Below are 15,384 nucleotides of genomic sequence, written 5' to 3' on the forward strand. Positions count from 1 at the left end.
CTGTAAATCCATCACTGGCTACTTGTACTAAAGGCAGTGATATTCATTGTTTAACTGGAGGTTTCACCTACACTCTCCATCAACACAGTCAATCCTGATTCAAAACATCTCTTCATGGTCACTGTATAAAGGCATGTGTGTATCAAGTAGCTTTACAAGGCTAGATGAGAGATCATGGATACATTATTCAAAGCCTACATTGACTTTATTTTGTCATTTTTTGCTACATTTTTGTGTCTGCAGCAAGGGTTAGGTTAACGTTAGGGTTACAGGCTCTTAAATTGTTGTGTTACAGTAAAGCTGAGACTTTGGTGCATATTTCTCTCTGTATCTGAGGGAAAGCTTTTGAAATCATGTCGACAATCATGTGCCATGTATGTATTATAAAAGCTGGATAGGACTCTGCTGCTCAGCCTTGCAGCCGATTTTTCCCAGTGGCCACTTGCACCCTTTCTTTTATGAATTTTTGATCCATAGAGGTTTTATATCTGTGAAACTTTCCTCAATCCGAGAAAAGCTGTGACATACTGTGATACTGTATATGAGGGTACCACCCAATAAAGCACCAGGAGCTTGAATACTATATCCTGACTCCCGTATTCATTTGAATGGAGTTTGGCTTACTGCTGAATTGTGTACCTATGCACGCACGCAAGGAGAGTAGTACAACTTCCAACTAATCATTACCGTATGTTTGCCTGCCTGCCTGCATGTTAGTGTGCATGTTCAATGGCCCAGAATCACTGCAAGTTGGCAAAGTCTTCAAGTCTTCACTCTGAGCTTGAAACGATGGGGGGTATTTTACTACAAAGACGTGACGGAAACAACAGGTTGAAGTAATCATAAGTTGTAATTAGATAAGATGACCTGAGAGGGCAACACACTCGGAAACTCTCTGAGATCACAGCACACAAGGCATCTGGTGGGATTGGGTGTGATCAAGAAAGAGAATTGCTCTTCATGACCATCAGTCCGCAAAACATCATAATTGGTATACATGTGATGCCAGATGGAACACAAAGGTTACATCATCTGTGTGTATTTGAAACATACACCAGCCAGTAGCAAATGATACGAGCACCATCTAGTGTTAAAGGGATTTTGCCACTTTTATGTGGATGTCCAATCAGTGTTGATGGTAAATGTAGTCAACTGAAGCAATAAATTCCTCAGTTGGTGCTATATGGACGGGGAAAGCTGAGTTTTCCTGCTCACTGAGCCTGTTAGCTGTGCCTTCATATACCAGGATGCATTGAGCACATCCCCTCCAATCAGCCACTGTTGTGCTTGTGGTGTGTTTGCGTAACACAGCAGACGAGTACAGAGACAGTTTCAGCATTACATGTCTTTCCTGACACTTACAAAACATTTTTCCTCATCGACTCTGTATCGTACGATACTCTACAACCTACCTGAAGGGGTGAAAAACTGCAAGCAAACGCTGTTTCTTTTATCTATTTTGGACGGAGTGGACAGAGCCGGACCAGATTGTGTTCAAAGCTATAGCCGCAAGTTACAGGTAACGTTAACACAATACGTTAACGTTAACTGTAACGCTGATGTGCTGTTCTGTATTCCGAGTTAAAGTCCGATATAATATTCTGTCAGAAGACAAAGTCAGGTTTACTAAAGCACTGCAAAGTTTGTGGAGTTTTCAGTCTTCAGGCCTCATGTCATATTTTCTTAGTTTTCTTCCAAATATACTGATGTTTTTAAGTATTTAGTAGTATGATATTTTATTGTCTGCTTCTCCCTATCACTAACCTAACATAGATGGGAGTGTTTTGGGAGACCTACATTTTACCATCCTTGAAGGCACTACTACCAATATAGCCTTTAGTTCTTCCTTGACAACAATCACATCACTGGACGTGTCAAATAACGGTGCTGGTGCTGGAAGAATAGTAGATTTTGCAGCTGCGCCCCAGAGACACAGAGAACAGTGAAAACAACTGTTGTTTTCCACACTGTATCTGTAATTCAGATAGGTAGAGATAAGGTTGAAAATCGGCAAAGTGGCCCTTTAAGCATTACAATAAAACATCTATTAAAGCTATACACTAAATTATAAATCTTTAGATTGCCTTGATGATTTACTGACACCCTAGATGTTCATTACCAAACTACAAACTACATGACTCAACTACAATCTTAATTATTTGCTCCACTTGAAGAAAGAGTGTTTTGAAGTAATGGAGGACTTAGAATAGTTGAAGATGCAACATAATATTTTGAGGAAACAAAAATAAGATGTACTCAGCATGCTGCCAAGAATCAATTTAAAACTCTTAAGAACAACAATTATTCTTTAAAAAAAAAAAGGAAAAAGGTCTTACTCATCGAACTCTGTCCGCTGAGTGAACTACGCAGACTTTCCACAGAGCCTCCGGCCTTCAGCTTGGGCTTTTCCAGAGAGTCAGTGTCAGGCTGAGGGGACTGTGGAGAACCAGGTGCTCCGTCTGGACTGGACTGGAAAACGGAAAGCGAGGCAGAGATGCAGATGGGTAATTAGAGGACACGAGGGAAAGATACAAGGGAAATGTTGTGCAGTTAAGAGATACTTTAAATAACTAAATTAGATAAAGAAATTAAAACTTTACTCATAAATTTATAAAAGTTTCTCCCTCTCCTCCTCATTTAAAGAACCATTGAAATGGACAGTTAAAGCTTCACCTACTCAGTTTAAGCTTTACTGTGCAGAATAATGTATGTGTGTTTGAAACTAGAAGGCTGTTTTCACATTCATCTGCTGATTAATTATTATTATTAATTAATGATGAACTCTTCTGAAGTTAAGAGAGCCTTGAACGGTGAATTCTATCACCATACTGTATTCTACATTGGCTGTACATGTTTTCATTGTTTCAGTAATCCACTAGGTGGCATTGTGGCCTATAAAATTGCCAGCGTTGGGAAATGCTGAAAGGGCAGTTCTTTTTTTTTCCCTGTTCTTTCCCCACCAACGGCTCCATGACTTGTGCCAGGACATGTGGATCACAGTGTTGAGACCACCATGATGATCGTGGTTCAACTGCGCATTAATGACACATTCTGCAGGGCGGCATAGAACTGTAGGGCTGGACAGGCCACTGGTAAAAAACCACTGGATGCCCAGAAAAATTAGGCCAGTGCAGATGAGACAGCCATTATACACTCTCACACTTTAAGTCTCCATTTCCTAAGAGCTAGCCTGGGGGAGACTTGCATCACTCCATGAGCTCAGCATGAAGCACACACTCCACCCTACACATTGGGTCCAGAGAGAGCACAGCGAAGAAAGAAGTCCAAATGTGTGTGTATGTGTGTTTTAGTGCTCTGTGTTTATTCTGTAACTAACACAAACACTCCCACTCACTCACTGCCTGTGGACAGAATATGTGGCTTACACTGCAAAACATTCTCTAAATGTTTGCAGAACACGAGGAGCTTTCATTTCTTTACAGCTGTGGCGAACTGTTTTAAGGATTAAAGACAGAATGTGTGGATTTGTGAGACCATTTATGTGTTAGCTGCTCCATTTAAAATAAAGTTGAGGTTCAACTTTGTTTATACATACCTCGTTTGCCCTAACATCAAGGGGAACTGTAACTGAACTGCATCGTTCAATCCTATCTGAACAAATACAGGATTCAAAAACTGTGCCTATGGCCATGTGTGTTTTTGTGTGTGTCCAAGTGTGTTTATGTCTAACCTGCTCAGACAAGGAGCTGCTGTACTTCTTCGACATACGTTTCCTCATTGTCTCCTTGACCGACTTGACCTTCTTACCCAGCGAGATCCGAGACGTAGTGGGTGATTTGACCACTTCTCTGTATATAGCCTCCTGCTCTTTATTCTGTGATATTAGAGGAAAAGGGAGACAGAATATAACAGAAAGTGTTATATGAGAAAGCAGAAGTGAAAAATGAGGAAAGATGTGGATGATGCAGGAGAAATTGAACAGGGGCAGACAAAGGGCAGAGAGATCATAAAAACAAAGATGAAAACAGTGAAGAAAAGGTGATTTAGTGTGACAGGAGAATTCAACTTGTGCTTCCTACAGACTCTTCTTATTTTTACAAGCTGCCAGCACTTACATTGGCCTCTGAACCTGTGTTGACCACATGGAGCGAGCGGTTGGACAGGTCAAAGCCTCCGAAGCTGCACGTTCTCTGTATGGGGGGGAAGCGAAAACACAATCAAACAAGTCACACTCAGAAGATCACGTAAAAGTGACTCCCCATCCACACCCGTCAAGGGGTTAACGCACAATGATTCATGCTTGGCACAACACAGGCATCAGTTTGATTAATGTACATGGGAATATGGTTTGCATATATATACAGGGGCATGATGTCATATGGGACTGTGGACAGCCAACAGACATGATGTAACACAAACTATTTTATGAGATTCTCTTTAAATTTGCGAGAGGTCCTAGGAAAATGAGCCATTATATTGACCGTGGGGAGCACATAGTCAATTCCAAAATGTGGCTCATGTGCTTTAAATCTTTGATCACTGGAGAAAATGTCTCTTGATGTGGCCAAATGCATATATTGTCCTTTTAGGCCTGAACATATAGTACATGTATTGCACCCAAGGCTGATGCAAATCATCTTGTGGTTAATTATGAGAAATGTAAAACTGGGCTTGCTATGCAAACATGCACAACACATAGGTTGGTTGCTTAGAGCTGACAATATGCTATTCTCATCAGAAACATTTTCAGGGAGAATAAATTGTTTCTGCTGAGAGGACAGGGTGATATGGGGATTGTTTTTCTTGACTTTAGGGGTTGAAAGCAAGATAAGGGTAGACACGAAGGGGGAACTATGACATGAGAGGAAAAAGAGATCCAGAATCTTATCACTAAACTGACTTAGACTTTCCTCTTCTAAGCTCTGCAGTAGGTCACACACAAACATGTAGACACAGACGTGCACATAGGCATCTGCCAAAAACACTCAGTTCAAGTGGGACACTTGATGGTAGTTCTCCTTCGCTTCTAAACTGCTAAACTCCCATGAACCCTCGTCGAAGATCCTCCAAGTGAGAAGGCATTGCACATTAAGAAAATAGTTTTTATATTAGATGTCCACAGCTGCAGTCCACATCACAACTTCCCAGGAAAAGCACAGTTTGGAGAACAAACATGTTTGAAGAGACGTCCAAAAAAGAACTCTGAATGTGATGGTGATGTTCGATGGAATGGACATGCACCCAGAAAAAAATGTCTGTCAAAGATAATCATAAGGGAAAAAAAGGAAAAAAAAAAAAAAAAAAATCAACGAAAAAAATCACATCTGCAACCATAGAGGCACGGGCCAAAAAAGGACACGAAAAGCAACAACAGAAAAAGATTTTTTTGGATGAGAACGACCTCACTGGTACACGATAGGATTCGGGTACACTCAAAGCTGCAGGATAGCTCTACTACAGTATATCACCACCTGACCTATGTGTCACTACTTTTGTTGATATATGATATAAGTGGGAAACATGTAAGTTACTTGCAATACAACCAGACTCTTTTCATGCTGAATCACATTACAAAGTAATTAACTGGCATTTTACATTCACTATGGTATTATTAAGCATAAGTACATGTAGTTTAACCTTTTTTTTAATATACTCAGCATTACAAAATCAACCTGTAAGGTGATAAGTGTAAAAAGCATTCAGTCATTTAAGTTGACTTAATAAGCCATTCATAAAACCCATTCGTTAAATATGCCTTTGAGACTACTGCTGTGCAGTTCTAAGGATGAGCAGCTCCGAGCTTGTACAACATCTCCTCTGCCCACAGGGATCAGTGTGACTCTGTGAGTGCGCATGTTCTTCAGGGATCTGACATTTATAAAAGGCACTTATAAAACCTCAGCTGTAACTTAACCTCCCATGTGGGGCACTGCACATTCCATAATCATTTCATATTCAGCCATAATAAAGACGGTTTGAAGCCAAAGGCATTCACTTAAAGGTCACAGAAGATGACATTCCTCTAAGGGTAGTTATGTCTGTGACAGAAATGCCAGCCCTAAAAGTTTTCAATACATGAGCATGGCTGCAATACTTTGATGTGGTTATCTTTCTGGTCTGACACAGACGATATTAAATGTAAGTCGAAGACATTTGACTTGTCATGTCTCTTGTTTGTGTATGTTTGTTGTACCTTTAGCTATAATCTCTGAGCTATTCTGCAACTTTGAAGTACACAGAGTCCTGCTCACACGATGTTGTCGATTCAAACCTCATGGTCTAAACTCACAGACTTCTGCTGGATGCGTAAGAGCACACGCTTGGTGCAGCGGTCCACGCTGGCCGCCCACTTCCTGTCCGCCTCACGGTCCTCCTCCAATAGACAGCGGCGCTCAGCGCGGCTGAGGGTAACTGGGCGGACCAGCTGGGCCCAGTTGAGGTGACCGTACAGGCTCCGTTCTACCACATAGGTGATGTTAAGCTCACTGACTGCCGTTCGACCACGCAGCCTGCGTGACGGGAACACCCAACCCCCTCCCCCACCTCCAAAACCTTTTGATTTGGCTACATCACAGCGTGCAGGGGAGGAGGGGGTGACAGACAGAGGGGAGACAGGGGTCTTGGCGTTGCGCGAGCGTTGGTACAGTAGGTGCTTGGTGGAGTAAGCGTAGTTAGGGTCAGGTTTCCGGTGTGTCCAGCTGCCAAGGTGCCGGTTGGCAGGTTGATGTTTGGGGCTGCCTTGGGGACCATCATCCAGGGAGATCAGGAGACGGGACTGGGCATGGGGTTTGGGACGAGGTTTGGTGAGGCCATAGAAGGCATAGAGGGCCTCGTTGTTACTTACCCCATGGGAGATGGAGCTCAGGGCCTTCCGCATCTCGCTGTCGGTCGTGGAACGTGACAGCTTCCCTTCGTCGTCCAATCCACAGCCATCCAGCTCTGAGAAGGAGGAGCCACTACCTCCCACGCCGGAGCCTCCCAGGCCCCCGGAGCCAACTGGTGTTCTCCTGGGTGGGCGGATGAGGCCGTGGGCACTGGAAGACTTACTGAAGGTTTTGACCAGCTTGTGTCCAGACCAGGTGTCCAGGCTGCTGGAGGAAGGGGAGGTGGTCAGACTGTCTGTATCTCCATCCAGAGAGAGTTGATCCTGGGTGAGGGAGGGCAGAGAGGCCTCCTGGGGCAACAGGGGCTTCTTCAGGACCCCTGTGTACAGAGCTGTATTGTCCTCACAGGTGGGAGGTGATTCCAGATTCAGAAAATCTACAGGAGAGTAAGACAAAAACATCAGATGGTTTGTTACTCAGGAGGATTTAGACATCAGATTGTGTACAGTCCCATGACCCATCTGTGGTTTTCCAAGCCACAGCTAGCCAGTAAAAATTTCCAAAACACATTCTTAAAGCCTGAGTATCAGGCAAATCCCGTGACAGACAAGGATGTAAAACTAAGGCAAACAATCCTTCCTTTCAAACATCATAATTATTCATTTCCACTAAGATGTCAGATGTACAGTAAACACAATTTTTACACACAATATTACCTTAATGTAGTCTGACAAATAAACACATGAACTTTAATTGACTGGTACAGTATAAACAAAATACTGACATGTTTAAAATATGCTTCACCGTAAAATAATCCAAATTTGTCATTTTCCGACAAGGGGTTACAAACCTTCAGAGCCATGTTTCTTGCCCTCCTCCACCTTAATAAGTTTTTTCCTGACCCGGCGCGTAGAATTAACCAACTTGTGAAGCCGTTTGAACTTCACAGAGTCCTCTGATTGCTCATCATCTGACTGTTCGCGAGACTGGTGGGAGAGAGGCAAAGGGAAGGGATGATATGTTTAAAGGGACAGACAGTCAGTCACTTTTCAGTTGAATAAACCTTTAAAAGACACAGGTAGGAGAAACAGACACAATCAATTTCTAACTGTTTTGAATTTCATCCATATAAAAAGTAGTACACGGAAATGAAACACAAACTTTGACAAATATACTCTTGAGGATGCTGTTATAATGCGATAGATGGGAGCATTGTTTAGGGTGGATTCAAAGTTAGTGAGGTGAGAAATGGAGGACTGGAAGGATGGCGGCACACTGCATTGTGGGAAGCACATTTTTATAATAAACACAAAACAAAATGCATTGAAACAACGAACCGAATGACACATAAATCTGTATCACAATGAGCAGTTTATTTGGTGCGATGTTGCCTTCGGAGGCTGTTTACTCCAGAGGAAATGGAAGGACACTGGTCGTATGTTATGAGTGTCAGCGTCTAAGTGTTTTCTCTCAATTGATGGCCACTGCACAGTCTGCGCAGTGGTAGTGGAGTGGAAAAGAGACAGAATAATGAAGTCACTAACAGTTTCATCACTCACACACACCTCCAAGCCATACTCCCCAAATCAGGGCACACACATATAAACTGTCCAAGCTGTGTGTGTGTGATGATGATGATGATGATGATGATGAGCTGAGCTTTGGCATGAAGCTTGTTTGACAGAAAGCACTGTCATTATCATGGAGCTCAAACAACTTAATTTGTTTCTATTTGCCACTGGTTTCCACAGCAACACCACCTCTCTAGTCTCACACTGCCAACTCCATGGTTGTGGTTGACTACATCGTTTACAAAGAGACACACATGCATGCCTGCTCACATACACAACCGTAGGAAGAGCGGGCCTTCAGGGCTTGGCTCTCTGTCTGATAATATTCAGCCCTATCCTGCAGATCCGAGCTAACAAGCGGGAAACCGCTTACTCGCTGTTGTTGAGTTTAGACCACAAGCCTGGCTTGGAGGCTGTTGACATTCAGTGGGGATGATGTTAACTGTGGCTGGGTTGAAGCAAGCAGATCTGACACTGTTCATAAATCCTTGATGGCACCACATCACCTAAGCAACATCATGACCTTATTTGTTACAAAGTAACATCATGACTTTTCTATGTTACAAAACCTTACCAATCATTGCCAAGTTGGAAAAAACAACACATTAATCAGTGTTGCACTCTGCACTTGCCCACTTTCATCACCTCTTCATCACTTTCAGAATGGTGTGATCGACTCTCAGGTCCTCTGTTGGCCCAGCAAACCAGAGAGAGCTGGGCTATACCCATTCATTTGGCCTCTTTCAAACTTCAGAAATAGGCTCCGAAAACCCATAACTCCCCTGTCCCTCAGCCCAAATCTCTGTGTCGATCCCTCAACTGAACCACACAATTCTGGCTGCAGCGGTGACTCCTTCAACTTTCCGTTCACCCTGGAAGACGTTTGAGTTTATTAGCTTCAGAGAACCTAGTGTAATAACAAGTCTGTGTCTGAGAGGTTTGATAAAGGAGACCATAGAGAGACTGTGAGATGAGTGAGTCTATCAAAGGTTGGATTGGAATCCATTCCTGGATCTTGGTTCCTCTAAATAACTATTATTGAAAAGAATAAGAGACAGAAAATCTCATATGAAGTCACTTTGTACGTTGACCTGCAAGCATAACTATGTGCAGCAAAACAGGCTGAGTAAATTCATAGAATAAAATATACATAAACATATGTCTCAAAAAGGAGAACAAAGTAAAAATCCATCCTATGTTGTTTATTGTTCTTCTTGTTGTGTGACACAAGGAGAAAAGGAATGGAAAATGATAAAGTAATGACAATATTTAAGTCCTAACTCAGCCCTGAGGAAGACCATACATGCAAATGACCAGACAAATAGGAGAAAAGAGACCCACACAGAAAGAAAGCCAAATTTATGTGGCCGTGAATCAAGTAGGGCTGAAAGGCTGTCACGTCCATCAAGGTCAAAGTAACAAATCCATGGCCATAACTGCCATTTCACTTCACAAATTACTTTGAGGATCGTTCCCACGACTTTGGAGGTGCAGTTAAACTCAGAAAACTACAAAATACCATCATCATGGTACAACCTATAATCTCTCTTCCCATTCTGTTCCACAAAACAGAACAGGACAATCTCAAAAGAAGCTAATTCAGGCAGTTAAGTGCACCAATGTGCCTTAATACTTACCACCTCACACAGGACAGCAGGGTTCTATTTCCTGTCTTAACATCCAACAGGTTAGCAAGAGCGAGTCCGGCAAATCCATACTGTGCTGACCACAATGTCACACATGCACGATCCAAAATAATATCTGTGTCCGTGTGCTCATGCTGACAGATACAGATGCAGCCTGTTAGTGAATTCAGCTCTGAGGAATGAGGGGCTGTTTGGAAGTGCCGTGCCGCACAGCTTGCAGAGAAAAGGCGTGTTGTGCATGGAGAACAATCCCAGCATTTGAGCCCCTCTGACCCTGCCTTGGCCCCCACATCGCTAATGGCCAGGCTTGGAATGTGGGCTCCAATCGCCGGGGGAAGACAGACCGGAGAAAGACAGCATCACAGAGAGGAACAGAGAAGGCAAAGAATTGTATATTGCAAAGATGTCAGCTACAAGAATGTAATGTATATTCACATGTCTACATATAGCATGCAGGCGCACGCACGACTGTTAACTGTTTCAATTTGAGGAATGACCTAATTCCATTCATTAGAGGGGAGAGGGGGCAGTACGTGACACCAATAGAGGCCCCAGCAGAGTTGAAATATTTCCTGAAGTGGCCAATTTTGGAACTCGGGGGCAGGGGGGAGATACAGAACTCCCCCCCTTTTCAGGGCCTGGGGGCGAGTGTGAAGTCTTTATCTTCTCTCTTTCTCTCTCTCGTTTCCTCTCTGCCTCCAGCTCTTGCATTTGTTCACAGCCTCCAGAGCCAAGCTGTGTGTTCCTCTAAACAATGCTCCTTCAGTAACTCTTTCCCTCGTCTGTAAAACCTCCCCAATCGATCAATCTTCCTCCGACACTTCCTCCGCCGCTGGCAGCAGAAGGGTACGGGTGAGGATTAACAGGCTGATAAGCCTGATCAGAAAACTCATGCACAATTCAAACGCACACATCAAACAGCCAGACAGCCAGACAGAACTTTGGCTGAGGTTAGGCGTGGAATAATTAACCTATTTTTCAAATGGAAGGAAATCATCAATCATAACCTAGAAGAACAAATTAATAATAAGGGCCCTTTGATGATAGATGAAAAAACTATCTGGATTAGTCTTTATTCAAAGACTGACTGATTCAATTACAGTAACTGATATGTAGATATGATTTCCTTGCATTTATAATGCAAACCATAAATTACTAATTTGAAGAGTCACAAGGGCAGCTCTGAATGTGTAAGCACATCTGTTAATGAAGCAAATTCATCCACTTTAAACACATTTTAATGATGGAAATCAAAACTTGGTCAAATTCTAAGAATGCCTGAATACTGTAGGGGTCAACCTCCTATTTACCCATAACAAGAACATGAAAGATGCATCACACAATCAGTAGATAAGATTAAATGCAAGAAACTTTCCAGAAAATGTCAGTGCTGTTTATCCTGGAATTAGTAGCCCAAAAATAATATTACTCATGTGGAATTTTGCATAAATTCACATCCTGTTTAAAAAAAAAAATAGAAAAGTGGGTCAGTGTGAGAGTGTATTACTGCATGCTATTCCCATATGCTGCCATACAGTAAAAGCTGCTGTGATCACTGCATCAGAATTGACCTTACATTAAAAAGAAAAGCACACCAACATATGAAAACGCACACAAACACAAGAAAAAGAGCTGACTGATTGTCAACAAACACCAAACCCTATCCTACGGGACCTGATTGTCTGAGCTTCAGCTCCGAAACACTTAACAAACACGCAGCATCCTCAAAAGTCTCAACTCACTCAACAGTGACCGGGGAGGTTCGGAGGCCTTGTCCCCAAAGATCACAGCTGACAAAATCACTGACTAAAGCCTGTGTTGCCTCAGAGTGGAGAGTTTGGTGGATTTTGTTTGACTCTCCACTTGCCTTTGCAAAAGTTACAATTACACTTGATTGATGGAAACAGACCCGACCTAAATTTCCATAAAATCATTACCTTGTCACCACAGCAGCCAATTATAACTTGGTTGGGAAAAATTTCTTATCCAATTTATCCATGACAGGATTGAACTGATGGATAAAATAGGAAAGAAGACTGGCAGTCCTCAGTGTTAACCCCAGAAAACAATTCACAGATGTAACACCTTGAGTATTATGATGCACACGACATGGTAGAAAAAATGTATGTGCAAATGTGGATATATTGTCGTTTGGCCAATGAATGAAGAGCAGAGATAGAAGGGGAGATAAGGGAGGGAGGAAGAGAGTAAGGCAACATGAAAGTTGAGTGAAGGTGGTTTATGCTATGGTGTATAAAACTGCCCAAAATGTGAAATATTTCAAGTATGTTTCAATAGGGAAATCTATTGGTGGATTGTACTTAAAGTAGACATCAAACTAGATTAACAACACACACACACCCATACACACACACATTGATATAAAAATGGCCATTCTTCTTCACAACCTCGTTGGCTGAAATATCAAACTGAAAAGGTGAGAGTGGTCGAGGTGAGAGTGTTAAGAGAGGAAGGGTAAAGGGGACAGTTCAGGGTTTTGGGGGAAGAGGGGGTTTGGAGGGGGGGGAAGGGGTGTACTTACGTTGCAGTTTGAGGACTGGTTTAGATTGGATGCAGATCCGTCAGTCCACTCTGCAGTGTCAGTACTGCTGGACTGTCTGCTGCGCTCATACTCCTTCAGCTACGTGGAGAACAAGAGTTTAGAGAGGCAGAGGAACAGGGCAGGGCCACCCACTCTCACCCAGCATGCTACATCTCTCTGGACGGATAGACATCAACAGTGTGCATTCACAGGGCATGTATACAGACAGACAGGCACACAGACAGAAGGACTCAACCAGTGATGTAGTGGTAAATAAAAAAAGTACTGTAGCCTAAGGTTGGTCAAAGACGTCCATTACAAATTACACATTAAGAAGCGTTGGGTTTTTAATTCCCTATTCTCCTAATAAGTAAATTGCTTTCTTTTACATGTGGTATGACTTTTTGTCATGAAGATTTATGTCTGCCTTTCCAAGAAGACATAAATCTGGATAAACTGGATAAATCTTTACTCAGATGCAGATTGAATTTCTATAACATTTGTAGTCCACTACATCCCTGGACACATACTATATACCACTGTATTGACAATAGCAGAAACCAATGTGATGCTATTGGTCAGTGATGCACAGAACACACTATGTAAAGACACACAAGCACAACGACAGGTCGAAACAACTATCCACAAAGGCTGATAATTGATTTGTCTGAGTGTCAATCATTTAAGAGAGAAGCTGAGATCAGGCAATAGAAAATTAAAGTTTTTGAAAAAAAAAAGAAAAGAATAGGAGGATAATTAACATCTGCCTGGTGGAGAGCAATCCAGCACTCAAATGCTGCTGGAGAGTCATGCCACCCATAAGCAAGGAATTATAAAAGTTGACTGACAGGAAGGAAGGAGAGAAGATAAAAAAAAAGAAGAAGTAAGGCAAATAGAGAAAAAAGAACGAACAATCAACAGAAACTGATTGAAAATCAGATCAAAAAGCAAGAAGTTGAAAGGAAAGCCAAATGTATATCCACCATATCCACCTAGAGAGAAAAACCACAATGCACCGAAGAAACCCCCCAACAGATGGGGCTATTGAGTTACCATGACCATCACCCTGCAATTATGAACTGAGCAACACACCCACACTCACTCCAAGAGATCACACCCTAAAAATCCCCAGACTCCTGAACCTGCAGAAGCATCAATGATCCAGAGTTTATGTTTGTGTGTGTATAAAGAGGACAATGCAAGATTAAAATGTGGGGCCTCGTAGTGGTTAGTAAGAGTGAGTCGTTTTAGTAAGCCAGAGCTGTGGTGGGAGTATGGAGCACAAGGGGGACAAGGCTAATCCAGGATGAAGTGAAGGGATCTGGGGTTTCAAGGGAGGCTAAAAACCGGCAGTCCTAAGGGGTGGGGGTAGGGGGGATTGGGTGGGAACAGGAAATGGGATTCAAGAAATGAGACAGGAAGTCAATGGAGGTTCCTACCCGAGCGAGAGCTTCTTCTACAGTGATCATCTTCTCTTTCACCATCATCATCAGCTGGATTCGCTCCTCATCACTCATGGTGATCTCACTGGCCACGTAGCCAATGTCCTCTCCTGAAAGGGGCAAAGGGCAAAAAAGCTCAAGGTCAAACGTGTTGCAAGAACTCTGCAGCACATTGCATCTTTAAAAAAAAAAAAAAAAAAAAGTGCCACACAAACCTTTGGATGTCTGTCGCATGACAGGTTTGTGCTGAGACTTGCGGAAGTTCTGCCAGAAAGATTTGTTCTTCTTCTTATTGTCCCATTTACCTAAAGGAGGGCAGGTTCAGTCACATAGGGTTAGCATATACCTGATACACAACTTAACTCAATATTCCAATTATATTAAAAACATGTAAAAGATATTGTTTCTGGATACTCTCAGCAGACTACGTTTATTCAGTAAATGCATGTGGATAAGACCATCCTTTCAATTCTTGCAACAATAAAGAATCAGCTTTACACAAAAATGCCTGTCTGGCTATTGCTATCTTTCAATCTCATCACAAGGATTGTTAAAGTAAATATATTAAGTCAGCATAGAAGACATGTCTTTCAAAGACATGAAAATGCCTTTCATATTACCTCCAGATCCATCTTCAGAGCTGGATTTGTGCAGGGGCATTCTAGAGAAAATGAGCAAAGAAAGAAAGCATCAACATTAGAAAAATGCAAACCTCCATTCCTGTTTACACATAAACAACATGCCTCAGTCTCTGTCAAAGGCAGCATTTCAAAGTATATATGCTGTATGAAGTACATTTTTGGCAAGGGGGTGAGGGGCTGCAATTCTGTCTGTTCACCACTTGGGGTCAGTGGTGGTACTTAAGTGATAGTGAACCAGGCTCCTGAGGCTTGAGAGGGAGAAGCAGAGGAGGAGAGGAGAGGAGAGGAGAAAGGTAATTGGAACAACTTAAAAAGTGCCAAATAAAGGAGAAGGTCAAATGCAAAAGGCAGAGAGAGGGCAACCAAGTGAAAGTGAAGAAAACAGGGTAAAGAGGGAAAGTATGGAATAGAGGAAAAGAAGAACAGAAGGAGAGAGGGGAGGAGGAGGAGGAGGAGGAGGAGGATAAACCACAGGGCAGACTCAGCCTGTTTGTGTTTCCACTTCCCTCCACAGGATAGACAGTCACGAGGAAGACAGAGGGAAGATTGGGAGAAGAGGGAGAGAGGGCATATGAGAGGGAGAGATGGAAAATAACAGAGTAAAAAAAAAAATCCTGACATATCTATAAACCTTCCAAAATAGCCAGAACTAAAGGGGAGAAAATAACAACTCAAAGGCTCCTTGTGACACATGAATTGCCCTCAGCTTCCAATCAAAAAGTCATGTATGAGCAGCCTCATCCTATTTTCTATGTCG

At 42.5% G+C, this 15,384-nt stretch overlaps 1 protein-coding gene across 6 annotated transcripts in view; it reads right to left on the reverse strand.

The window, feature by feature from the left end:
• The window catches only part of sash1a (SAM and SH3 domain containing 1a), a 244,693-nt gene that overhangs the window by 14,479 nt on the left and 214,830 nt on the right, over nucleotides 1-15,384 (reverse strand). For 5 of the 6 annotated variants that reach the window (XM_067573098.1, XM_067573094.1, XM_067573099.1 and 2 more), the window contains 9 exons: nucleotides 14,607-14,647; nucleotides 14,202-14,291; nucleotides 13,984-14,096; nucleotides 12,545-12,643; nucleotides 7,636-7,771; nucleotides 6,806-7,221; nucleotides 4,077-4,151; nucleotides 3,692-3,835; nucleotides 2,337-2,469 (listed from right to left, as the gene is read on the reverse strand). In XM_067573098.1, coding sequence (XP_067429199.1) covers nucleotides 2,337-2,469; nucleotides 3,692-3,835; nucleotides 4,077-4,151; nucleotides 6,806-7,221; nucleotides 7,636-7,771; nucleotides 12,545-12,643; nucleotides 13,984-14,096; nucleotides 14,202-14,291; nucleotides 14,607-14,647 — 1,247 coding nt within the window. The remainder of the gene's footprint in view (nucleotides 1-2,336; nucleotides 2,470-3,691; nucleotides 3,836-4,076; nucleotides 4,152-6,805; nucleotides 7,222-7,635; nucleotides 7,772-12,544; nucleotides 12,644-13,983; nucleotides 14,097-14,201; nucleotides 14,292-14,606; nucleotides 14,648-15,384) is intronic. The other variant, XM_067573095.1, reaches the window with a different exon arrangement.

The sequence above is a fragment of the Thunnus thynnus genome, chromosome 18 (assembly GCF_963924715.1).
Source record: "Thunnus thynnus chromosome 18, fThuThy2.1, whole genome shotgun sequence".
Taxonomy (NCBI): Eukaryota; Metazoa; Chordata; class Actinopteri; order Scombriformes; family Scombridae; genus Thunnus; species Thunnus thynnus.